Source organism: Python bivittatus, unplaced genomic scaffold, assembly GCF_059951505.1.
Source record: "Python bivittatus isolate LINGU-HERP-01145 unplaced genomic scaffold, Pbiv_v1 ctg000960_np1212, whole genome shotgun sequence".
NCBI lineage: Eukaryota > Metazoa > Chordata > Lepidosauria > Squamata > Pythonidae > Python > Python bivittatus.
In genome coordinates this window covers 10,578,575-10,606,267 of record NW_028277124.1, presented here as the reverse complement: position 1 = coordinate 10,606,267, position 27,693 = coordinate 10,578,575, and the positions used below count along the sequence as shown (strand labels likewise).

Genomic DNA, 27,693 nt, shown 5'->3' with positions numbered 1-27,693 from the left:
GGGCCACTTAGGCCATAAATTTGAATGAATTTAAAAGAGAATACACCTTTAGCAGGTGGCAGCAACAAGGCAAAAAACGAAAAGCAGCTTGCCTAGATAGGAGGCTTCCAGGCATTCCTAGGACTCTAAACCAACACTGGAGGAGGAAAGAGGTATTAGTCTATGATGGCAAAAAATCAAGAGTCTGGTAGCATGTTCTCTAATTATCAGCTTTTATTATTTATTTTATTTTTTATTAACCCGAAGTTCTTGTGAGCTGCAACTCACTTCAGCGGCTGCATAGAGTGGCTAGACTGATGAAGGATTTCAATTTGGGTTAGATGGGGGAAGGTGGGAAGGAGACTTGGTTATTCTGATGCAGGTTACATGTGAGACAAAGTACAAGTACTATATCTTATCAAGTAACAGTTGTAATGTATTAAAACCCTTTTGTCTGTTGAGATCTTCTAAGATTGCCTGAAACCTTTTGTTATGAGTTCAACAATTTCTTGCTCAATGGTACTGTTAAAGTCCCATTTTTCCAAAACAGTTCCTTTGAGGTCTGCCATGGAGTGTCCTGGGAGGTTGAAATGCTCTGATGTTACTTTGCTTCTGTTCTGCATTCTGATGTCAAACTTGTGTCCATTATTTTGTGCAAAGTTTGTTCTGTTTGTCCTATGTAGAATCTGGAGGAGCATTGCTGGCAGATGATGGCATATATCACACTGGAGAAAGAGAAGGCAACTTCACATGTTCTGCTGCAACTCAGGAAAGCTTATACCTTTTAATAAAAACTGTTAGTTAGAAAAGGTACTACCAGACTGATTTTTTAAACCTATGCTGAGTAATTGAAAAAAACAGCGTAGAAAGCAGCAGTGATAAATCGAATTATACAATTGCCAAGTGTCCTTGTAAGCCATGAGGTATTAGGTATTACTGATATTTAGATTTTTTAAATTTATTTACACAATTTATTAGCCAACCATCTCACTTTTTCCAAGTGACTCTAGGCGGCATACAACAGGGTTAAAAACAATAAATACATTTAAAAAGTATAAAAAACCAAACTAAAAAAATAATAAGCAAAGAGATGTTAAAAATAACTGATCCACCTCACTAGATCACTCATCCCCTGGGGTTCCAAGGCCTGCTGGCACAACCAGGTCTTGAGGGACCTCCAGAAGCCCAACAATGATGAGGTCAACCTCACCTCAGGGGGAAGATAATTCCATAGCACGGGCACCACAGCAGAAAAGACCCGCTGCCTAGAGCCTGCCAAAAGTAATTCCCCTGGCGTCGGAACCCGTAACATGCCCTCTCTGCCAGATCTAATAGGCCAGACAAATGAAATCAGGGAGAGGCAGCCCCTCAACCTGGACGTATGCCATGAAGGGCTTTAAAGGTCAACACCAGCTTCTTGAATTAGATCCAGAAACAAACTAGTAACCAATGCAGCTCATGAAGCAGAGGGGTGATGTGCTCTACCAGAAGCGCACACAACTGCTTGCGCCACTACATTTTGCACCAGCTGAAGTTTTCAGATACTTTTCAAGGGCAGCCCCACATAAGAGCACATTGCAGTAGTCTGGGAGGTAACTCATCGAGCAGGAGTCATGAGTCCAGGAGGACCCCCAGATTGTGCACGGGGTCTGTTTGGGGCAGTGTGACCCCATCCAGTACCAAAAAAGGCAAAGTCCTAGAACGAGAGGGGCTTAAAACCCATAGCCACTCAGTCTTGCCAGCATTCAGTTGAAGCCTGTTGTTCCCCATCCAGACCCTCACCGCCTCCAGGCACCAGGACTGGATGTCCACAGCATCGCTTAAGTCGCCAGGGGCAGAGATGTACAATTAGCATACTGATGATACCTCACCCCATGGCAACAGATGAGATCACCGCAGCAGTCTCATGTAGATGTTAAATAGAAGAGAGAGTACCAATCCCTGCGGCACCCCACACAGTAGGGGCCAAGGGTAGGATCTCTCCTTCTCAATCACCACCAACTGGAACTGACCCCATAGAAAGAAGGTGAACCAGCACAACACCGTCCTGCCCACCCCCAATCCTGGGTCGGTCCAGAAGGATACCAGTCGACAGTATCAAAGGCCGCTGAGAGGTTAGGGATGAATGCACAACCCCTATCCCTCCCATTCCAGAGATCATCCAAAAGCACGACCAATGCCATTTCCATAACAGATCCAGGTAATCCACTTCATCCAAGGTCCTCTGAAGCTGCTGCACAATCACCTTCCCCCCAAAAGAAGGTTGGATACTGGATGAAAATTGTCCAGTATCGTGGGCTTCTTGGGGGTGGGCAGGCCAAAGCCTCCTTAAGAGGCGAAGGAACAATCCCCTCACTCAATTCACCACCGCTAGAACCCACCACATGACAACCCCCAGGCTGTTTTCACAAGTCAGGAGGGGCATAGATCTAAAGAGCAGGTGGCTGAGCTCACAGTCCTAAGGAGACTGTCCACTTCCTCAGATCCAACAGGTTCAAACCATTCCCAGATAGCCAGGCAAGACTCCGCCCTAGGCATCTCCTCCAGACCTGCAGCAAAGCCAGCATCCAGCTGCAATGAATCCAAGCGATTTTATCCAGATTTTGCATCTGTTCTTACTGTACCTTTATAAAGTTACATTTATTCCTATTAATTTGATATGTTCTGAGTTCTTTGGGCACAATCTTATAGAAATGTGGCAAGCAAATACAAAGATTCTTACTATGATTAACACTTCATTTCCCTGAGGGGAAAATTTTAGATTACCATTGTGCCTGAACATGGGGGGAAATTAAGATTTAAAAAAGCATTATTTCTCTAAGTAATAGTAGATTTTACTGTTATTCTGGCCCTGCCAAGTGGCTAGACTGGGATTTTATAGGGAAGATGAAATGAAGCATGGCTATGATGAACATCTCACTCCATCTGGGTTGAGAGTTTTGCCTCAATCCAGCCTTTGATTCTTCTCTTTTACTCAGCTCTCAAAGGATCTAGTCACCTCCCCTCCCCACCCCATCCCTTTTTACACCCTTTGTTCTCTTCATTATATGTTACCAACCCATGGCATTGAGAAATTTGTAGTCTCTTCACATTTTAGGCTCTGGGTGTTCTTTTAAAAGACAGGTTGTTCATCTGGCTGAGTGCTGTTGTTGATCTGGAAGAACACAGGCACCTCCATCTAACTATCTTTTCTCACATGCTTCTGGTAACTTAAAAGAAACCTTTGTAGATGTAGTTATTTTGCCAGAGTCCAGTAGCAAGTCTTCCTGCCTCAGATAGTACAAGAGAATCCAAATATTTTCCATAAACATTCTACTACACTGAAGAAATTATGAAGCATAAATAACGTAAGACTATAATGGTAGATAAAAAGAGTTATCAAAAAAGAGAATAAAAGTTGACAAGCTTCATCTGCTCAGAAAGGAAGAACTCTGTACCTTGCATTATTTTAAAGCATAACAACTAGGCTGAAGTAGCTTGCTTTTTTTTCTGTAAAATGAAGCTCAGGCTCATTTTAAAATACTTTTTTAAAAAGATCTAAACAAAATAAGAAAGCTTACTGACAAAGGGCTTCAGCTAATTCATAAACAAGAGAAACAAAATTCTCTTAGTACTCTGCTTCCCTTACAAGATACAGTAAGACACTGTAGGAGGAGAGCCATGTTAGTCTACAGTGGCAAAAAATCAGGAGTCTGTTAATACCTTTTCTAACTAACAAATTTTATTAAAAGGCTTAAGTTTTCATGAGCTACAGTTCACTTCATCAGAGGCACAGAGAATATCCATATGTGAATTATTGCTTGTTTAGTGAACAACCTTTCTAGGTAGAGGTGCAGCCATCTTACTGGTAGAGCTTTGCATGCAGAAATCTCAATATACTGTTTCCAAAACTGGTGTTCAAGACATAGTTTCTGACTGACCTTGGAAGCAGCACACATTCAGTCTATGAGACAAATCTGATGGTCACTGACATTTCCTGATAAATTCTATAGTTTTGGTCAAACACACACAGGATTGGATTTTGCATTTTAATTTTCAAGAGATGTGTTTTTCAGTATTAAAGCTTTCAAATGTATAAACATTTATGTCACTGAGTATAGCACCAACCCCAATTTCATTGTTGCAGTAATTAATAAGATTTTCATGGGAGAACATCTGGATGGACTGCATCCCTGATTTCCAGTGCCATGAAAGTATCTTGAGCTAAATGCTCCCCTAATATGACAATCTTAACACACACTGCAGGATTCAGTTGCAACTAATAGGTTCATTTATTCAGCACAGCAAACTAATTCTCTTAATCAAAATTTAACTTGTCTCTTAAAGCTCTGATTGTATCCCTATGCATTTTACTTGGAAGCAGGTGCAGAGCCTCAAATCCTATAGTATCCCATTTAGCACATGGCAGGGCAGTCAGTATTTTCAAAAGTATCAACCCAGTGCCCAAGTAGTCTTCTAAGAAAAAGTTTGATTCATCAGGTTTAAAGTTTCAGAGCCTATTTGACTCCTAAAATTCTAGCCATTCCATCATGTAAATACAGTTTGCAGGAGATATTTCACCACCTTCATGGCAATCATCAAAAACCTAGAAAGAGAATCAGATACAAATATAATACGTAAAGAGCAACCAACATTCACAGAGTACATTACAATTTATATACAGTACATCCAACCTTACCTCTAAACTCTGTATCTGTACAGTGATGCTTAAAAGCACCTGCTACCTGCTGTTCAGGGAGAAGCTATGAGTCCATAAAGACACCCAAATTATGAAGTACAAGGAAGTGCAACTTCATCCAGAACTGCCTCCCTCGGTGCCCATTCTGTCAACATTAGTTGGCAGAATCCTAGAAGAATCTGATTAATTTTACTAATTAGACAGTTGGAGACCAACAGCCATTACCGTCATCCTAAAGTGTAATGTTCAAGTCCAGTATTTTAAAATGGGCTTTGAAAGAGAAGTCATTGTAATGGACCACGCAGCAGTATAGTATAATTAGGGTGCTAGCAATCTAAAAGTTTTATTTGGAAGTAACTGCAGTTCCACCAATAATATACTAATCTGGAGGCTGATCTGATAGGATTCGATATACCTGCCTAATGAAGTAAGAGGTAGTCCGAGCCAAAGACATCCTGTACCTTGCAATGACAAAGTGAAATCAAAAAGGCCTCAGGGCCTTTCAGACTATACAGCTTTTCCTTCAGGAAGAGGGAAACCCCATAGAGAAGCATGTATACATTTGTGGTTGCAGAACTCAAATTTCCAGTCTGTGTGTGTGCATGTTGTGTGAGAAAGCAGTTCATATGTGTACCTGCATGTGGGAGTGCAATTCATTTTACAAAGAGGTGGACTTATTTTGCAAATAATCATTTTAATGAATAGTCATTCAATTAATTTTGTTGTTATTGCTGATCTTTTCTGAAAAGTAATCTGTGGGCCAAAGAATATGTACAAAACATGTACTGTATTTCATATTTTCCTGCTTGTTAAGAAGAACCCTTCAGAATAGATTTCAATGGTAGTTAACCCCAGCTGACAAGCCAAGGAAGCTGGGCAGTACACAGGATTTCCATTCATATTGATAGTCTGGTTTTTATCTACTCTTTCTTTTCTTGGGGAATTATCTTAAATTCAGGGTCATCTTTCTTTCAGGCAATTAAGCTACTTTCTGGATTAGATACTAGAAATGTATTTCCAATATAATATTTAAAGAATTTAGCAGTTTAACTATTTTGTTTCCAAATAAAGTTTAAAGGGCTAATGTTTAGTTACATCCTTTACATGGCTTTGATGCACAACTACCTCAAAAATAATTTTTCCACATGAAAACAGGAACAGAAGGCTCTGCCAACAGTTGCTCATGCCTTTGTCATCTCTTAGGTGGACTACTGTAACTTGCTCTACAGGGGACTGCCCTTGAAGACCACCAAGAAATTTCAGCTGATACAAAATAAAATTACTAACATACTAATGGGAATGCCCTGAATGCACTGGCTGCCAAATTGTTTCTGTGTGCAGTTCAAGGTATCTGTAATAGCTGTAAAGACATACATTTATCTATCTATCTATCTGGGGGTTTTTTCCACCTTTATTTTAGTCAACTCAAGGTAGCATATTGAATGCTCCTAGCTTCTATTTTCCTCACAACAACCTTGTGAAGTGGGTTGGGCTCTGGACCTGAATATCTGCGAGAATGCTTGCTCTCCACCTAATACTGAGAAAACTTATTAAGACTTGATTCTTTTAAGTGGGTATGGGGGATTGAGAAGTTGATAAAATCTATACCTGGGATGTCTGTGACCATTGCTGATTATTGTTTTATTGCTATTATTGATGAGGACTTTGTTTCATTCATTCATTCATTCATTCATTCATTCATTCATTCATTCATTCATATACATACATACATACATACATACATACAGTGGTACCTCTAGTTACGAACTTAATCCGTTCCGTGACTCTGGTTGCAACTCGAGGTGGTTGCAAGTCGAGGTAAAGTTTCCCATAAGGTTCAATGTAAATACAGTTAATCCGTTCCGCCCTCCGAATTTGGTCGCACCATGAGGCAAATTTCCCCATAAGGTTCAATGTAAATACGGCTAAACAGTTCTGAAACATATGCATTTTATTTTTAAACCTCAAAAACATGAAAAAAAGTACAGTACAGCACAGTATGAAGAGGGAGAATGGGATGGGGAGGCAGTTATTGTTTGGAGGGAGAGTCCCCCTCCAAAGGGACATCGGGGAGATCTCCTTCAGGGGTTTCCTCTCTTCTTTGCCTCTTAGCTGCAGGCTCAGTTCTGGGGAAAAACCTGTCTAAAGTCAGTTGCCAGCCTGCTCTGCATTTTCTTTGGAGCCATGCTGACAAGCACACCAAAAACTTTCCAAACGCCACAAAACACACCACAAGCCTCACCAAACGTCTCCTTGCTACTGCGATCTTGCCCACAGGAAGCCACGACTGCGTGGCAGCAGGGCAAATGGCCGCGGATCCAGTTCATAGCTCGAGGCGGAGTTCGCATGTCGAGGTAAATTTTTGGGGCCAGAGCTGGTCGTATCTTGAAAAATTCGTAAGGAGGGGTGTTCGTAACTAGAGGTACCACTGTATCTAAAATTCTATTGGTTTATATACAGATGAATTTATTGCCATCAAAGATTATAAACAGACCAGAATGAAATAAAATATCAATTGGACACCTACAGTATAAAAGCTCTCAAAAAGTAAATAAAAGCAATGTTAAATGATATTATAAATCCAGCAACAGTTGTTTGTAGATGTTAATAGCTACCATACAAAACTTGGCAATATTGTGTGTGACAGAAGTTACCTTAACTGAAACATAACTCTATAAAATTCATCAGAGTGACCTGAAGCATGGAATAGCAAGAGGAAAAAAAGAATTTTGGGGGCAATTATTGTAGAGCATCACATGAAGAAGGCTTTCAAGAGTACCAGAGTCACAGAAACAGGTACAGGCTTGTATAAGGACTTCATTAAAGTTACCCTCTCAAACTGCTGAACCCTACTGAAATACTAAACCTGGCTCTAAAGAAACATACTTAGTGGGATGGTGAAATAATAACAATCAGCTAGTTGCCATCTGCCATGTTGTGTTTGTTTCCTAAAAGAGTCTAAACTCAGGCTAATCTCATTTTGATATTCAGTATCTAGAAGCCTTCAGACTGAGTGAATTCTGAATGACGTAAAAAATTACTGAAAGTCCACATGATAAAAGTTTTCACATCAATGCCTGGAACAAGACTGAAACTTGTCAGTCCAAATAAGAGGAATCTGACCTGTTCTTTTTTGGGGGTGGGGGGTGGGGGTGGAGAAGATTATTATTGTTTTATAGTTTTGTAAGCCAGTTGGTTGACTTGTGTGATTGAAGAGGCATAAAAGCTCTTGCAAGCAAGCTAGCTAGCTAGCTAACCTAGGAGGCCTCTAGTCTATTTTCAGACTGTGGCGCCACCCTTTTAGAATTCTCTTTCCACAAAGAAGCTGGTCTTCACCTGTCTCCCAGAATTACATGCAGCCTCCAAATTCCCTTTAAATGAAGTGAGGGTGCTATGATTACTGAAAATCATACAGATTTTCAAACTGTAATCAAAGTGTAAGCAGTATACGGCTTGAAACTGTTCGTTTACTTACTTATCAGATGTATATCCCTTCTTTATTTGTACAACTCAAGGAAGCATACATAATGTTCCCTCCTCCTATTTTTCCATAACAACAACCCTGTGAACTGGGTTGGCTGACAGACATGGGCTGGCTCCAAGTCACTCAGCTGGCATCTGTGCCTAAGGGAGGATTAAAACTCATAGTCTGTGGATTCTAGTCCCAGCACCTTCACTATTGTGTCAGATACTCAAAACATTTTTCCCAAAAGAAGATCAAGGAGGGGGGAAAAAAAAGAATTATCCCTTCCCCCCATCAGAAAAAAAAAAAATTCTCAGCTCAACTCATATGTCTATGGCCATCCTGTATCATCACTTTGTCCAATGCAGCCCACAAAAATATTAACTGAGGCCCTAAACCACCAAAAGGCTGCTCAGCTCTCCTTTACATTCATGGCAAAAACAATTTTAATTTTCCCTGTTTATAATTAAAAATATCACTGATATTTTAAATTTCTCCTAGATTATTTCAACACAGAATAAAATGGCTATTTTTAAATTAAAGCTGGCATAAGCAAATATATAAATTGCTAGTAATACAAGCCAAATGTTAATGTAGCCATACAATTTTGCTAAAAAGACCCATTAATCTAGTAATTCCGACAATGCATACTCACCAACAGAAATTTGCCTGAATGATTTCCCATTCCTGCTTAAATATTTTACCAGATATAAAACAATGTTCTATGTGTTCTGAAGGTCTGAAGGAATGACTGGTCTACCGAATATACAGATAAATTCAAATAAGTCACACTAGTTAAACATCTGATCTCAATGTATTATTCCTGAGGAATACATACTGGACAGAGCCCACAAGGTATCCGAATCAACCCAGTGGGTTGTATGACTGGACTGATGGCTCTGTAGAGTTTCATATGTCCATCCACACTCCCTGCTGATGCTTCCTTTGCAGCAATAATGGTCATTTCTACTTTTCCATCATATATTAAGGTATTTAGAATGGTTTCTATATCCTCCATTGACAATTCCACCTAAAAAATTTGAAAAGTTCAAGTAAGAATTCTCTAGCAAAAGAAGGAGCACACTGACGCTTGAAAAGCAGGCTATTGTTAATGCTTACTATAATATAATTAATGCTTAACTGAACACAACTGTTTTTTAAAAAAATATCCAACTGGAACTTAAATCAGCATGAAATAATTAACCCATTAGTTTAGTTACCAAGAAATGTTGGAAAGACAATTGCATTCCAATTACATAGACTATTCAAAATTATAATAAAGAGGAGTAAAATTGCCACAAATAGGCTGAATATCCATTTTAAAAAAGTAAACATAATTCACTCAAATGCACAGCTTTAGCCTATTCTAGCAAAACAGAAATAAAAAGTGCTTTAAATCAACTAGATCATAATACTCATCTGTTGTATCAGAGCTCTATCTCTAGTTCAGAATTACATTCCCATGATATGACCATCATAACAACACCATCCAACACTATTGTAAAATACTGTCCTATGCCCATACTTTTGTGCTATCAGGTAGAATCTTATTTTTCTTCAAAAATGAAATCTGTTTTATATTCAATTACTATTAAAAGTAATTGCTAATCCCAATAGCAATTGGGATTAGCAATAGAGCATTTCTTTGATGAACATTCTGAAGTTATGCATTTTTATTTAATAGTCTTACTTGAATCCAAGCTTCTATTGCTTTCAAGAAAAAAATACTTCCTTTTCTTTCTTTGTTTTTAAATACATTTTTGTGGATAAAATCTAAGTATTCAAGATAGGCTCTAATTTTTAAAATAATACTAAAATGGATTTAATAATCCAACTGATTATTTTTAAAAATGGCTCATGAAAACCACTGGCAAAAAAATTACCATCATTCAGATATCTTTTAGAATCCCGAATAGGTTAGGACCAATACCAGCACCTTAAAATTAAGCCCCCATAAGGTGACAAATACATTAGTGCAGTTCAACTAAACCTGGAATTCCAAATGATCTACAACTACAATGAAAAAGAAAATGTCTATTATTTTGCAAAACACAACATTGTTCACTGAGCACAAAATGAAAAAATAATACAATGGTCTTACCTTACTGATACCTAACTCACTGATATATTTCCACACTTCATGAGAAGATGCAAATGAGCTGTTTCTTTGTATCATAGGATTCTGCTTGCTTTCTCGAGCTGCTTCAGCCTATAAGATAATACCAATGGAAACAAGATGTAGTAGAGAAGCAGCCTGTATCAGTGGAGAAGAATATATTTTTAGCCGATGTAGTAAGACATTTGCAGGTAAGCTATTCAGGGAGTATTTAAAAAAAATATTCCTTAACACCAAAAGAATCAACACACTTAACTTCTGTATGGCTAGCTTTTGCTGCAAAATTCCACACCTTTGACTATGCAGTATAAAACTTATCACATAGAAAAGTTCCTTTAAAAAAAAATACTATAGACTTTTAAGAACTGGATTAAAAAAAATTTTTTTCATTCATTGTCTGAAGTCAGAATGATGCCTAACAATAATTTAATTACCACAATATCTGGTGGGAGATAAAATTGGCCAAATGTTTTTTCTTCAGGAAAGTGCTTGCAATTTTCTTGAGATTGGTTATCTCATGATTTGATTTTACCCAATAATGAAGACTTAGCTAATAAAGTAGAAATGACACAAACATTGGAATAAAACCACATGAAATGCTGAAATTCTCAGTGCTATCAAAAGCTAAAGATATGTATAGATAAACACATCTGGAAAGCAAAATGTTAGAAATTCAAACCACATAAACTAGAATTCTCTGTCATATACTAGGACTCTGGTCTCTTTTTCTGCCACATAAAGTACCACATCTGCCACATAAAGTGGAGGTGCCTAACCAGCTTGAGGGATGCATTACATGAAACAGCTGCCTTTTTAGTTATATCCCAGGGACCCCTTCCTTGGGACCAGCTTTCAATACGCTCAAACACTGTTCAGGACAAAAACCCAGAAGGCCCCATTAATACCATCCAACTTCCTGCTTTATAGAATTCCTACAGGTTAGAATCCACTACTACATGCATGAGAGATGGTGATCCAGCCTGAGTTTAAAAACATCCAGCAAAGGAGAACTACAAATTTGGTAAGAGTGGGGTCTGGAAATCTTAGTGAGAGAGATTTTTTGCAATGGCCTGGGGTGAAAGTCTGATAGGTTTAGAGAATCCTTATCAAGTCCAGAATGAAAACTGTACCTACATGAATTGCAGCAGAGACAACACACCGTCCTGGTAGACAAAAAATATAGGAAGCCAGACTCTGAGGATTCTGAGTTTTATGGCTTCAGAACATTATCTTTCCAAAATGTCAATTATCAAGCACATACAATGGAATATTAGCATTTGCTTAGAAATGTGGAAACTTCTTTCTTCCTACACTTCCCAGAAGATATATAAAGCAGTGCAGATCTCCCAAGTGAAGACTGCTGGCATGGCCCACCATGGTGCTGACTGTGCCTTATTTCTTTAGATATAGGTAGACCTCGCTTACCGACTGCCTCATGCAGTGACCATTTGAAGTTACAACAGTGCTGAAAAAATAAGTTTGCAACCAAGGTGCACATTTACGACCTTCACAGCATCTCTCTCTGTCACGTGTTTGCCATTACAATCAGTTAGTACATGTTGTCCTGTGCCTGATCCTTTTTTTTCTCCTTTTTTTCCTCCTCGCAGAGTGGAGAGATTGGAGAGGAAGGGATTACAAGAGAGTAAGCAGGCATGCAATAGGGAATACACTGGGCTGCTTGTGCAGTGCACTCACGGCTCCCAGAGCTGCCAGCACCACTGCACTGCTTTCCATGTGTAGTCCCCACTGTGTGTTTGCTTACTGTCTTTTAATCCGTTCCTCTCCAATGAATATAAACACAAACATTAATTCTCTTCTTGTTAATTATCCCAGAACTAGGGTAAGCATTCCAAAGGGCGAGGGAGTGGGGAAAAAGGAAAGCTGAAGTAAAATCGTAAGCACAGTCATGGTCACGTGATTTTCCACTTAGTGACTGTGTCACTTAGTGACCAAGTTGCCAGTACCAATTGTGGTCATTAAACAAGGATTACTTGTAACTTCTGGAGTTCCAATGTACTCCAAGGCCATGTATTACTTAGATATCTATTTTCATCCGAAAAGGAAATGGGGGTCAAAATATCTTCAACCTTAGAGATGTCAACTGGTACATATTGTGACTGTGACATCTATTCTGCCTTTATTACAGGAGAGGCAATGGCTTGCTTTTGTTGATGTAATGAATGCCTACTTCCATATTTCTGTCATAACCTATCATTGCAAATATTTACAAATTTAGTTGGACTTCAAGGCCTATCCAATTTAGCATTCTTCCCTTCAGCTTGGGCCCTGCCCTGTCAAGCTTCACCCAACAAGTAAGGACTGGAACCTATTAAACAAGCTTACAAGAATCCAAAATTCCTAATAAACAATTGTTATTGAATGAAGTTAGGAAGCCATAAGAAAAGTATTCTAGTGACAGCTATGTTTAGACAGACATACAGATAGACAGATCAAACCCTTTTGTGCCTCCTTCTTTTGCATAGCAAGGTTGCTTTCCTTTTATCCCCTTTCTGCAAAGGTTAGATTTGCCATCATGTCATTTTTCACTGACTGTGTGAGGGCTAACTCTCACAGCTACAGGTCTTCACTAAGTATATGGAGCCCATGGTGATCTACTTCCATTTGCTAGACATAAGGTTTACCCATACTTGGACTGATAGGAGTTCAATGCTCTGGGATCACATAAATCATGGAAAATTGTATCTTTCTCCTTCCCAGCTCTTTTCTTTTACTGGAGCATAATTTGATTTAGTTCAAGGGAAGGTTTTTCTATCAAGTGATTAGGCATTAATTAGTGTACCTGGTTTCTTGGTCTCTCTCCTCTGCCAGCTTCATCACTGGCACAGTGGACCTTATGGCCTTTATTATGACATCTTGCTTATGAGGCCCATTCACTTGTGGTAAATCTGCTTCATTCCAGATGACACCCATATTTCTCAATTCAAGCTCTTTATCATAAACATGATAAACTCTTGGGCACTGAACTGTTACATACAATATTTTTGCCTACCCTTCACTCCACCTATGCCTTTAGCCATGTTGTTGATGAATACTTCCACTTTATAAAGGGAAGCCCCCCGCCCCCGTCACTCCACAGTGAAGAAGGGGTGGAGGTCATATCCCAAAGGAAGTGACAATATCAACAGGTGGAACTCCTTGACATTTTTAAGGCAGCCAAATCATTATTCAAAGCTTCAAAACTTCATGACAATACTAAATGTACAGTTGGGCAAAAAAGTATTTAGTCAGCCACCAATTGTGCAAGTTCTCCCACTTAAAAAGATGAGAGAGGCCTGTAATTTTCATCATAGGTATACCTCAACTATGAGAGACAAAATGGGGGAAAAAATCCAGAAAATCACATTGTCTGATTTTTAAAGAATTTATTTGCAAATCATGGTGGAAAATAAGTATTGGTCAATATCAAAAGTTCATCTCAATAGTTTGTTATATATCCTTTGTTGGCAATGACAGAGGTCAAACGTTTTCTGTAAGTCTTCACAAGGTTTTCACACACTGTTGCGGGTATTTTGGCCCATTCCTCCATGCAGATCTCCTCTAGAGCAGTGATGTTTTGGGGCTGTCGCTGGGCAACACGGACTTTCAACTCCCTCCAAAGGTTTTCCATGGGGTTGAGATCTGGAGACTGGCTAGGCCGCTCCAGGACCTTGAAATGCTTCTTACGAAGCCACTCCTTCGTTGCCCAGGCGGTGTGTTTGGGATCACTGTCGTGCTGAAAGACCCAGCCACGTTTCTTCTTCAATGCCCTTGCTGATGGAAGGAGGTGTTCACTCAAAATCTCACGATACATGGCCCCATTCATTCTTTCCTTTGCACAGATCAGTCGTCCTGGTCCCTTTGCAGAAAAACAGTCCCAAAGCATGATGTTTCCACCCCCATGCTTCACAGTAGGTATGGTGTTCTTTGGATGCAACTCAGCATTCTCTCTCCTCCAAACACGACGAGTTGGGTTTAGACCAAAACATTCTACTTTGGTTTCATCTGACCATATGACATTCTCCCAATCCTCTTCTGGATCATCCAAATGCTCTCTAGCAAACTTCAGACGGGCCCGGACATGTACTGGCTTAAGCAGGGGGACACGTCTGGCACTGCAGGATTTGAGTCCCTGGCGGCGTAGTGTGTTACTTATGGTAGCCTTTGTCACTTTGGTCCCAGTTCTCTGCAGGTCATTCACTAGGTCCCCCCGTGTGGTTCTGGGATTTTTGTTCACCGTTCTTGTGATCATTTTGACCCCACAGGGTGAGATCTTGCGTGGAGCCCCAGATCGAGGGAGATTATCAGTGGTCTTGTATGTCTTCCATTTTCTAATTATTGCTCCCACAGTTGATTTCTTCACACCAAGCTGCTTGCCTATTGCAGATTCAGTCTTCCCAGCCTGGTGCAGGTCTACAATTTTGTTTCTGGTGTCCTTCGACAGCTCTTTGGTCTTGGCCATAGTGGAGTTTGGAGTGTGACTGTTTGAGGTTGTGGACAGGCGTCTTTTATACTGATAACAAGGTCAAACAGGTGCCATTACTACAGGTAACGAGTGGAGGACAGAGGAGCCTCTTAAAGAAGTAGCTACAGGTCTGTGAGAGCCAGACATCTTGCTTGTTTGTAGGTGACCAAATACTTATTTTCCACCATGATTTGCAAATAAATTCTTTAAAAATCAGACAATGTGATTTTCTCGATTTTTTTTCTCACTTTGTCTCTCATAGGTGAGGTATACCTATGATGAAAATTACAGGCGTCTCTCATCTTTTTAAGTGGGAGAACTTGCACAATTGGTGGCTAACTAAATACTTTTTTGCCCCACTGTACTCCATATAACCCTGAAGACAAGCTCAAAACTACAGCTGACACATAATTTAATTTGTTAAGCAAAGTAACTAAGTGGGATCATGTGACCAATCTTTAAAGCACTGTACTGGCTGCCTTCTAGCTTCCAGACCCAATTCAAGATAGTGACAAAGCCCAAAACAGTTTAGGACCAAGTATTTAAAGCAGTGCTTGCCAGTCCCACCCAATGCGTTTTAAAATTGGTTGTAAAAATATATGAGTAGTGGAAGCCAAAATGTTTGAGAGGATCTTTGAAGTAATTAGGTTCTAAGTAGTTTCTGAGGGTTTGAGAAGTAGCAATTGTAGCAAAATGAAACTATTTGGGATTTGAAAGAACAATTTTGCATTGTGTAACTTAGATTTAACTTCTGCCTTAACCTTAGGTTAATGGAAATGCTAGTATACTTTTAGCCTTACAATTTTGATTTTGAAAATCTGGAGTTTTCTGACAACATTTAAGAAGAGTATCCAGAATAAAATGTCTAGTTATGTTCCCCAAAACTCTGGTTATCCATACTCTTAGCAACAGTGAAACCGGAGTCAGCAAAGACTAGGAATCTGCATATACAGTTGGATGGACTGGATCTGATTATACCTATTGATTTTCTGATATGTACTTTTTTACATCAGAATAATAGAAGTATTCTGATGTAATACTTCTATTATTAGATGCTTAGATTGTATCTAGCCTTAGGGCTGCAATAAAACTGATTTGATTTGATTTGATCTGACAAGTGACGTTGGCTAGAAAGTTAATAAAAAAACTAAGAAGTTTAAATAAAACAGATAAATGCAACTTTGTCAATATTTTTTGGGGAGGGGTGACCTTGAATCATTCTCAAAGTTTTCTTGGCAAGTTTTTTCAGAACTGGTTTGCCATTACCTTCTTCCTAGGGCTGAAAGAGAGTAACTGGCCCAAGGTTACCCAGCTGGTTTTGTGCCTGAGGCGGGACTAGAACTCACAGTCTCCCGGTTTCTAACATGACAGCATCACTTAGCAAAGGCAATCTTAGCACTCCACGCTATTGTCAAGTGAGGATCACAGGTCGTTAAGAGAGGACCTCCTTGCAACCTCCTGCCAGCTTCCAACAAGCAAAGTCAGTGGGGAAGCTGGCAGGAAATTGCAAGTCCCAGGCGGTTCGCAAACAGGCTGACAGGCAGGTAAGTGGCTGCTACTGGGTATGGGAGGGGCCAGTGCAGCATGGTGGGGCTTGGGTGGCTGCTGCAGGGTGCCAGTAAGATGAGGTGTGAGCACGGCGGGACTGGGGGTGGCTGCTGCAGGGTAGGGGAGACTTATCCGAGTGACCTGTGACCTTCCCTGCCAGCTTCCTCATTTTTGGGGGTCTTTTTTTTTATATGATTTTTATTAAAACTTCTAAAAAAGAAGATAAAAACTAATACAAACTAATATAAAGGAAGGAAGAAAAAATAAAAAGATATAAAGCAAAGAGAAAGCAAAAAGTGCAAGAAAAGAAAAAAAATTAAAGAAAAATGGAAAAGAAAGAAAAAAGATACAAAGAAGTGGCTTTTGATATTTTTCACAGCAGTTGTAAGTACAATTATATTTTAACCTCTCTCTCTAAAGTTACATCATATTTTAACCTCTCTCTCTAAAGTTACATTCCTGCTGACTTCCCCATTAACTTTACTTGTGGAAAGCTGGCAGAGAAGATCACAAAAGGCAATCATGTTACTGTGGGACACTGCAGCCGTCATAAATGTAAACCAGTGGCCAAGTACCCACATTGCGATCACGTGACCTCGTGGGTGCTGGGGTGGCTGAAACTTCAAAGACTGGTTTTAAGTACCACTCGCTCAGCACCATCATAATTTCAAGCGGTTCCTGAATGAATGGTCGTTAACCAAGGGCTACCTGTAATCAAAGACTTTCATAAAGAAGTTAATTTCTATATAATTTCTCCCCAGTTTGTACTTGCCTGTTTCTCAGTTAATGTAACTAATGAATAAAGCAGTCAATTTCTCATTATTGCAGCCTTGATATATATCACATCATATACCAATTATACAAGTGGGTCACTTACCTTAGTCTGAAGAAATTTAAAACACTGTTGATTTAGCACCTCTACAAATTCAGATTCAAAGTCCTGGTCACTATACCATGCTCCTCCTGTCACAGAACGATCAGGCTGGAGATTGTACAACATGTACACTTTCTTCTTGGATGCCTATTGAATTAATGACGTATTTTATTCAACTCTTCTGCAATATGAAAAACCCTGTAATATTTATCATGAAGCATATTTATGCTTTATGATATTGCATACCCAACTCCCTTTTTTTCCCTTACTTCAGGTTCAAGGAACAAGGATAAAACTGTGGCTAATTAATACTACTTTCTCTAAAAGGGATAGGGAAAATGAAGTTTCTCAGTCCCTTTTTGTGGACTCCTGAAGCTCTCCAAATATGACTCCCCAGAATTGGTGACATGGTTTCCTACCATTCTGAGAGAGAAATATATGAAAACTGTTACATAAATCCTAAAGATCTAATATTGGAAGATCTAACACCTGAGAACTAGGTAAACAGAGTCACTCCTCCCTCAGACATTTTACCATCTGGCCTAAAGGCCTCTGAAACAGTGGGTGGAATATTCAGCCCAAATGTAAAGCAGGCAAATGGGCTGCTTGTGGTGCACCAGACTTAAAGAGTTGGCCTGGAAGGGAAAAGCATCCAAAGACCCTTTGGTCCCATCCATGGTCTGGACATTAGTGGATATATACTTGGATTACCCCAGAGTGAAACTCTGAGATAGCTGGCAGTGTTGCTTTTTAATCCATAACATAGATGAGAACTGGTGGGACAGATGAATGGGGAAGAAGTGAGAGCTCACCCAGAGCTATGGTTATGATCCACTGGTATTCATATGTGCTAAGAATAGGTAGGCTCAGTTTAGCAAGGCAGTGGGAGTAGGGAATAACTATGGTTTACATGATTCACTAAATATTGTGGTGATGGAATAAAAAATGAATCATAAACATGAGATTTAAAATAGATTACTCCCCTCTTTTAGTATTTCATTTTTCTTAATTTGCTACTTTTGTATTTTTATGTGGCTACATTTCTGCTGATTTCATTCTTCAGTTTAGCCACATTTCTGTGGACTAGACACTTGTAGCCTGGGTGGGTATGTTTTTATCTTCTTTAGTTGCACTGATACAGTAGTGTGGACCAGGACAAAATGCGGTGGAAGGGAATCTCTGTGGAAGGAGATAGGACCCATTTAATTATATTGATAATATATTCCTATCTCTATTTCTTCCACCTACCAGGGTTTTTTTTAGAAGCAAATTAAGTTACAATAGTCTGGATGCCACTCACTCTCAGGAAATAAAATTTGAGATATTTTTATAGATCAAGTGGCTGACTTTATTATGGTGACATGGCAGGATGTGGCAGGCAGCTGTTTGGGCCTACTTAACCGTAAATTCTACTATAAAGAACAGCTTCAATCATGCTAGTCAGGAAGGGGGTACTATTTCACCAAATATTATAGAATTATGTATTAGTCCTACCTTCAGAAGATGAGAAGGGGCTTGGGAACTGACATGATTTCTTGGATTAAAGTGTAGCCTTTAAATGTCAAGCTTACACGATTCATTAAATATTTTGGTGATGGAATAAAAAATGAATTACAAGAATGACTGATCATTTGAACAGTTTTCTCAAGATGATGATATGACCGTTCATTGTTGTTACTTACATGCATTTAATGGCTTTCTAAAAACAATTGTTATAATACATTTTGTGAAATTACTCAAAAGCATGCTACATAATCAAAGCCAATAATTTAATGAGAGAAACAATTTATAAAAAATTTATAACTTTTATAAAAAGTTCATAAAAAGGATGATTTGTGTTGGTAGGCTTATTGCAAATGTAAAAATACTGCAAACATTAAAATATTAAAAAACAAAGTGCTGCTTTAAAAAAAATGAAGATCACTGAGCTAGCTGAAAATTATGGATGTACTCACTGCTACAGATTTTACAGCTTTAATGAGTTTCTTGCTTTCCAAATTCTTCAGGATCTTGTTGATCTCAGTTAATGGAAGATTGCTTTTATATCTGATATCCCTGCTCCAAATGCCTAATTTTTTTAAAAGGAAGATGAAAAATTAACTTAGTTGAGTTATGAATCACATATTTGATTATATTGTAGATTGTGGATGCTCCTTCTTAACCTTTTTATTCTTCTGCTACTAAATAAATAAATAATGCATACATACATACATACAAGCAGACACATACTGACCAAGTAACTGCACACTCCCCTCACACTCCAGAATGGAGATGGGATATGGGGAAAATATAGCTGTACTCATGGATGGAATGGAAAAGGTAAGCAGACTGGGAAGAAATGAAAATACAGAAAAGCTCAATTTAAGCATCACAAAATGGTTAGATTCATAAAGCCAACAATCCTATCCAAGCTGCAGCTAATCTTTTTCTATCATTATGCTAAACAAATTAATAAAAAAGGACAGATCCCTGCAGGAATATGAAGAAATTAATATAACTTCAAAATTAATAACCATGATGATACTAAGAAGAGGGAGAACAAGAAGGACCTTGAAAGTTGTGTTATAAATAGAAAAATTCTTTAAAAATGACTTACTTTGTTCAAATGTCCTTTGTCAGGGGAAAAAAACCCCAAATCTTGACAAACAACACACCTGGCTTTTTCCCCAGGCGTTTAGGTCCAGTTAAGTGGTGTCCCATTTTGGTTGTTTAATTATCATGTCTGGTCACCATTTTATATATTGGGCATGGTTTTTTAATATTATGTAGTTACTTTTTTGTTTATTGTTTTGAGTCACATTGTTTAAGTTGGGCAGCTAATTCATTAAATAAATAAATATCAATAGTTCATTGCTATGTATCAGGTATAGGTTTCTCTTACCAGTGGTGCATAATTTTAATGATCAAGTTCACCAGTACAAGCAATAATTAGCAATAGATCAAGCAAAGATGCCTATTTCATTCATATTGCTTAATCTTGTTACCGAAGTATCGCACAGTGTGTCTGGAAAATATAATGTTCATAGCCTATTTTTTAAATTCAATTAAACATGTGTCTCAATTGCAGTTTGAAATAAATAACTTTCATTTATTTATTTGAATTTCAAGGCCGCCCAATTCAGTAGTGACTCCTGGCAGCTCACAGATAAAAACTTAAAAAAAAAAAGTCAAGAAAAATAAAGAAGATAAGAATGGGTGTTGCTGAGAAATAAAAGACTTTTAGAGTTAGAAGAGCATGACCAGAGATTTGGGTGGCATGGATATTTGTGGTACAATAAAATCAAGATTAATGTAGATTTTAAAAATCATTATGTTAGATGTGCCATATTGAGAATATGGAATAGATACAAACCCAGGATGTGCCTGAAAATACCTTATGGCTCTCAGTACAAGAAGCATTTTATAGAAAAATAATAGGCAAAGATAAATGGTTAACATATCATGAGATACTAGAATTTTATCAAGGGAAATATAAAATAAAATCAGGAAAACAACTGATGACAGTGGGACATAGTTGTCAGTGGTTTTCTTACTTACATTTATCAGAAAGATTTAAAGTAGACAAAAGAATTCATGGTACTGAACAATGTAAGACAGAATTTGAAATGGAATTGTGTACAAATGATGAACATGTAATTGCAAAAATGTATAAACTTTCATTAAAATTTGAAACAGAAGAAGAACAGGTCAAAGAATGTATGATAAAGTGGGCTCAAAACTTTGGTTATAATATACAAATGGAACAATGGGAAAATATGTGGTTGAAAGGATTGAAATTTATATTATGTTATAATCATAAAGAGAATTTTTATAAAATTATGTATCTTGGTATATGACACCAGAAAAATTATCTAGAATGTATAAAGGTATTTCAAATTTATGTTGGAAATGTGAACACGAAGGATCATTTTATCATGCTTGGTGGACATGCAAAAAAGCTAGAAAATTTTGGGCTCAAATACATACAGTGATTCAGAGGATTTTAAAGATTAACATTCAATTGAAACCAGAAATTTTGCTCTTGGGACTGATGGATAAACAGTTCAAAAAGAGCAATAGAACACTGTTTTTAATATTATAACTGCAGCAAGATTATTGTATACACAAAGATGGAATGATTTGGTGATACCTACAATGGAGGAATGGTTGGTAAAGATGACAGAATTTGCTGAAATGGCTAAATTGACTTGTTTGATTAGAGAAAAGACAATATCTATATTTATTGGTGACTGGAAACCCCTTATGGGCCTTTTGGTAAAAAAGAAAAAAAATGAACCTATCATTTATGGTTTTGATGATTAGACAGAATAGACTATAGAAAGAAGAGAGTTACGATGTAACTTTAGAGAGAGAGGTTAAAATATAATTATACTTATAACTATTCTGAAGAAGACTGGAAGCCACTTCTTTATATTTTTTTTCTTCTATTTTTTTTTCTTTTTGCATTTTTAGCTTTTTTTCCCTTTTTCTTCCTTTCTTTCTTCTTTTTTGTTCTATTTTAGTTTATGTTAGTTCTTATTATTGTTGTTAAAACTTTCAATAAAATTATATAAAAAAAGAAAAAAAGACAACTGACCATAGACAAACCCCAAACCCCAAAGAACCAAACAACAAAAAACAAAAAAAAAAAACAAAAAAACCTCAAGGGGCTTAACCACCATCCTAACCCAAGACCTGGGAAAACAACCAGGTCTTTAGTGGTTTCTAGAAAGTCAAAAGGGTGAAAGCAGTATCCAGAAAGATATCATTTCACAGGGCAGAAGCTATTACTGAGAAGGTCCTGCAAGATAACACTGCTTAATTGATGGGACCTGGAGTGTACCTACTCTAACTGAACTCACTGGATGGGCAGAAACATATGGAGACAGGCAGACTCTCAAGTAACCAGGTCCTGTGCTAGGCAGGGCCTTTATAAGTGATAATCAATACCTTGAATTGTACCCAGAACCAAATGGCAATCAGTGCAGCTCGCAAAGCAGGAAGCACATCTTTGTATATCACAATATGCCCATCACTGCCCATGCTGCTGTATTCTGGACCACCTGCAGCTTCCAAGTGGTCTTCAAGGGCAGCCCCATGTAGAGTTCATTACAGTAATTCAATTGAGTGACCAAGGCATTAGTGACTATCTGCTACCACATGGAATTTAATTTTGACAAACCGTTTGCTATGCTCATTCATGCTGTTGAAGAATCAAATAAACAGCTCACAAGAAGTTGTTGGAGGATTTAGATTTTTAAGAATAATAACCATGTTTGGACTCAGAAGCTAAGCAGGGTCACACCTGGTTACATCGATAGGAGACTACCAGAAAATTACTGGGCTGCTGGCTAAACTATGAATTTGTTAATATCACAAAGAAAGTCAGTGGTAAATCAGTTGCATGCTATTGCCAAGAAAACTGCATGGCTGAAACTACGCAGTCAACAGGAATCAAGTATTTTATTTAATTTCAAAGGACTGGCATCAATCAAAAAATGCAGTGCTGGGCCTCTTCTCTTAAAGACTTAAACCATAGCAACTTCTTTTTGCTTGGTAAAATAGGTACATTTAAAATAAAAATTATTCCTAAATTCTGTGTTTTTCTTTTAAACACTGCTAATACCATCGCCTATTACTGGATCATATATGGCAAAGAGCTGCACTATCATTTATACATACTTATACATCACTCGAAATTAGACAAGTTATAAAATATAAACAAAAAGCACTGACTGAGGTTTAGATATATCAAATTAGAAATATTATTTTGAAATCTTTCAATTAAGTCAATGAATTCATATTATTAGAAATTTTTTAAAAATGATCAGTGGGTACAAATAATTAAATTCCAGTTATTTCCAATGTTTCCTTCTTTGTTTCAGGCACTCCTGATTCCCATCCCCAATTCTACATGTGACTGATTTAGAAGCAGCAGCCACTTTTTGATGTAGTTTTTTTCTGCTTATTCCAGTTTTCCATCAAAATTCAGCAACAAATTGTAGCAGTAATCCACATCATCTATGTAGTTCTTTCCCACTATTTCACCCACACAAAGACTTGCTGCTGAATGGCAATCTCCCCAGAATGCTTTGTTGTCTTATAAACTTGCAGAGTAAAAAAGCCATCTTGGAAACATACTTCATCTTCTTGTTTCCTGCCATGGACGCTTTCTAATTGCCATGAACAGTCCTGCCCTAGACTCTCCATAATTATCATTTGTATCACTAGCTTTCTTCTTCCTATTGTAGGAGATGTATGTGTGCACTGTATTTAAAACCAATGATTCACAGAAACAGACTGTTCTATGAAGAACAGCAGCAGTTGCTGTGTCACCAGCAGGTATTGAATTAATGGCCAGTAATAATTGTAGCTACTATCAATTCTCATAACAGGATCTCAAAGGACAGAGTTTTGTGTTTTTTACTCCAAATGCATGGATGATAATTTCACAGTAATAATAATGGTATTAAGAACAATAAAGCCCAATTCTCTATGCAGATGGGCACAGTGATGAAATTGTTTTTTGTTTTTGTTTTTTTAAATGAGTTAGTAAACCAACCAAAGACAACCTGGGGACTAACAATCACAAGCACCTCAATGACTTTTTGTCTAGACTCCACCCAGTTTTCTGCAACTCCTAAATTGATTCCAAATGACAAGTGCAGGGCTTGACCCCAAAAGGTTCCCTCCTCCTGGGGTAGAATAATACCATTACCAAACAAATAGCTGCCATCTCAAATACATATTCAAAACCTCTTCTAGGAATTAAGAAATGATAGAAATTAACTGTTGGCTCCTGATCTTTCTTTTTTCCTCCTATTCCTTGATTTTTTTTTTACTTTTAAGTATTTAAAATACTTTTAAGCATGAAAATAAATTTGTCCAGACTTCCTTTTATATCTACTCAGCAAGCCATCAATAATTTTCTCCTACTTTAAAATACCATTGATATTCCACTGTATTCAAGAACAGAACAGCTACAGCACTTCACAAAGACAATAGTAAAGCAGGACAACAGGTAAAACAGATACATAGTACCTTTATTTCCTGCATCCTCAATAATCTGATATACCAGTTTCTCTTGATTATCAGATCCCTTCATTTTACTGCAAGAAAACAAAATATAAGGTGAACATCTTTTCACTTTTGAAGATCAAAAAGATTTGGTAAATATGGAGAGTAGATAGCACAAGGGAAGTACTGCTTCCTGAAGCTCCACTGAGAGCTATGGCTGGTGCTTGAATAAATAAAACCACTGAACTAATTGCTAGTACCCTCTCAGTGGATGAGACTTTTCACTTGGCTGCTTGATCTCTCATACATCAGCCCACATGTGTTCCTTCCTCCCAGTAGCACAACTGTTTCAGGGCAAAATGGCTCAGAGAAAACAACAAAGTAGCTTACATTAAAAAAGCACTTCTTGCGGTTTCTATTATAAATAAATATTATAAATAATAGAAACAGTTTTAAAAAAAGAAATCCAACATAATCCAGTTAAAACTAACCAGGGATTAAGCAAATACAAAAATGGGGTAGTACAGAATTTCCACCTATCATCAATGTTGAGATAAATCATGTAAAATAGAAGAGCCCACCTGTTCTATTCCTGAAGATCAGAAGAAACCTTTATGGTAAGCCCAGCTTTTTATTCCCAATGTTAGAGCATTCCCAGGATGTTTCTCTTAAAGTCTGCTATATTTGCTGATGGTTCTTACTGATACTTTCTTACTTCAAATACTTTGTAGATTATGGAAAACGGACTGCATATCTCAGACCTGAACATTCCAATAAAAATCCTAAGGGCTCTATAGAAGTCAAACTTGTCTCTCTCTTTTCTGGATGAAGGGCAGAAATCCAGCAGTATAATCTGACCAAATGAGCTCACTTTATGGCTAAAGTTGGATTCAAAATACCACAGTGCATGAGGGAAACATGCTAAGGTATTATCTGGAAGGGACTGGATTTTATTTTTCTGTTTTGAAAAGCACCCTGGCCAAAGTCAAAACAACCTAGAAACCCCTCTGATCATTGGACAGATGGAATCTGTCACTTAAATAATTTTAAATCAGAACACCAGATCTCAGATTCCTGAGAGAGGGGATATGGAATGGAGAGGGCTCACTTACCAACGGTTTAAATCGGTTAACTAAGAAGAAAGAGAATTGGGAAGTTTGGGTGGAAGGACATGTCAGAGTGAAGATCTGAGTCTACTAAAGGATATCTTGCAGTACTCAGTAATTTCAGTTAAAGAGAGCTAAGAGTATTTGAAGAATAAAAACCTGTGCTAAAGTTAGAACTTGTTTTATCAACAGCAAGCTTGTTATTTTCATTCCTTTGAGTATCTGAGGTAAGAGAAATATGATTAAGATTAATATAATTTAAAGGTTGACTGATATTATTTTGAGAGATATTTCTGTATTAATTCCATTACCCCTCTTCCCCCACTCTCTTTTTATTTTCTAGCATTACAGCCTAAAATGTCAGTATTCTAATACAAATGCAATTTTTACAAGAGCACAGAAGCAAACACTGAGTGGGTTCTCCTGGCTGGGTTGGACTTTCTATTTCTATATGGCCCTGCTATGCTATGAAGGGATAAATGAATGTTATGTTATCTGTACTACTTCCTCATATTAAGCAACTGATGGACAATTTTAATAAAAGAGAGTAAAAAAAAAATCCATACCCAGCATTCTGGGATTCCTTGATTCTGTAGAGAAGGCCAGTACTGCTTCTCAGAAGATCTAGTTGTCCCTAAGAGAATACACACAATTTTAAAGCATTTCCACAGTTTTCTAATAATGAATGCATAGCAGGAAGCAATGTCCTCAGTTACAAAATTAAATTCAGTAATTCTGATTCTTATTAAAATAATTGTTTTATCCTTCCTCTGAAAACCAGTGGATGGATTACACTTTAAAGATATGCATACACACTACCTAGAGCTCCTGAATGAAATGCAGGATATAAATCTAAGAATAAACAAATTCCAAACTATAATTGCTTGCAGATAATTATAGCAAACAGATACATTTGTCAAAAAGCATATATTGGCTGCAACTTTCTGTGAGCATTTATTCATTGGCAAGCTCATATTTCCTATTGTTTAATTTACTATTTAATTTTTACTAGGTTTTTATGTTGCTCCAATTGAAATCATCTGAGTGGTTTATATAATACATGAGCAGGATTTAAACAGTTTAACATATTATAAAATATTGTAAAAACAAATTATAATAAAATTAATATATGAAATTATTTTTAAAAAAACAAAGTGTTTTTTTTTCCAGCTGGATGAAGGACACAAAGTCAATAACTGACAACATATTAAGAATCCTAGTATGGTAAAGACGCACCAATCTAAATATGGACTTACAGGGTGATGAGAACTGTGAACTGTATTTTTACTTTAAAATTATGCTTTTAACACAGACATAGTAGATGTTTTATTTCAGACTACAGCTAGATATCTTTTTTTTAAATCCAACAACCACACACAGTTGGGAAGCTCTTACCATAGATAGCAGTCTGTTAATGGCCATGGCCCGTTGCTGAGCTTCCATGTGAGGCATGTCATTCTGAATCACTTGGTCTGTGATACCATGGGGAAACTGATGGCACAGCTCAATTATCCTGGGCAAAATAGTAGTAGTAAGATAAATACACAGTTAACTCTAAACTTTTGTATCCTTTTTTTCTTATGAAATTAAAGGAGTCTACCAGTGAGACCATAAAATAAATAAAAACAAGATCCACCATAAAGAAGCAAATAAAATGAAAAGAAACAAATATTAAAAAAATAAAAGAATCATATGGAAATTAATTATAAAAAACAATTTGCTCTTTGGAGTTTACATTAAAACTAAATATGGCTAAAGGGTCTATACCTAGTATCATTTTTTTTAAATAAAAAGACATAAAGGTAATGTTTGCTTCCCAACAGTTAGTACTAAAGAAATAGACACGTATTCCAAAACTAAAACTTGCTCAACCATTTTGAACAAGTTCCCTCAAAATGCAAATGTATCAACTCATCCTACACTTATTATTCCCATCCAGGTCTTGTCTCATTCTCTTGTTACATCCCTACATGCTAACCCCGCCCTGCTCAAGAGACCTCCAGTTCTATCCATACTGTCGTTAGGCCCTACCAATCAGTACTACTCGTTCTCCGATCTCACTCACTTCCTACCTGTTCTCGATTTCCAGAGGTTCTGGAGCTTTCAAGTCCGCCATTAAAAGAGCCCGTCTTTCCTCTCTTCATTCATACACATTTCCCTACTTGCTCCCCGGAACACATTAAAATTATGCTACAAATTAACCGCACAAAAGCCTCCGCTAAAGGAAGCATTGTGATAACGTCATCTCGAAGCGCCTGACAGAACAGGCGGAGCGGAGATCGCCATGGAGACGGATCCCACCAATGCCTTTTTGCATCCTCGCCTCGTACCAACACGTTCGGCGTTGAAGGGATCGTAGTCTACTAAGTAAAGGGAAGGAAGAAAAAAGATACAACAGAGAACAAAGACCTTTAAAGAGAGAGTCAAATATTTTAATTTGTCAGATTTGTACCCTGCAAGTCTTTCTCCAA

At 37.6% G+C, this 27,693-nt stretch overlaps 2 protein-coding genes across 4 annotated transcripts in view; one reads left to right on the top strand and one right to left on the bottom strand.

Annotated features, from left to right (window-relative positions):
* Positions 1 to 446: 446 nt before the first annotated feature.
* Positions 447 to 27,434, bottom strand: POLR3F (RNA polymerase III subunit F). 3 transcript variants are annotated; one of them, XR_003085102.2, is made up of 10 exons: positions 27,295 to 27,434; positions 26,618 to 26,735; positions 25,789 to 25,856; positions 24,141 to 24,208; positions 19,076 to 19,188; positions 17,124 to 17,267; positions 10,222 to 10,329; positions 8,959 to 9,150; positions 8,133 to 8,281; positions 565 to 4,564 (listed from the first exon to the last, which is right to left on the bottom strand). XR_003085102.2 is itself a non-coding variant. In XM_088131451.1 (9 exons), the coding sequence occupies exons 1-9, from the start codon at positions 27,336 to 27,338 to the stop codon at positions 447 to 449; spliced, it is 1,113 nt and encodes a 370-aa protein (XP_087987577.1). In that variant the 5' UTR covers positions 27,339 to 27,434. The 3 variants fall into 3 exon arrangements, 2 of the variants coding, with proteins under 2 accessions (XP_087987577.1, XP_007431891.1); XM_088131451.1 differs by lacking the exon at positions 8,133 to 8,281 and having other exon boundaries at positions 447 to 704; XM_007431829.3 differs by lacking the exon at positions 8,133 to 8,281 and having other exon boundaries at positions 27,295 to 27,353.
* DZANK1 (double zinc ribbon and ankyrin repeat domains 1) overlaps positions 27,428 to 27,693 on the top strand; it is a 54,343-nt gene continuing 54,077 nt past the window's right edge. The window contains exon 1 of the mRNA XM_088131450.1: positions 27,428 to 27,693. The gene's annotated coding sequence lies outside the window, so the exon portion shown is untranslated.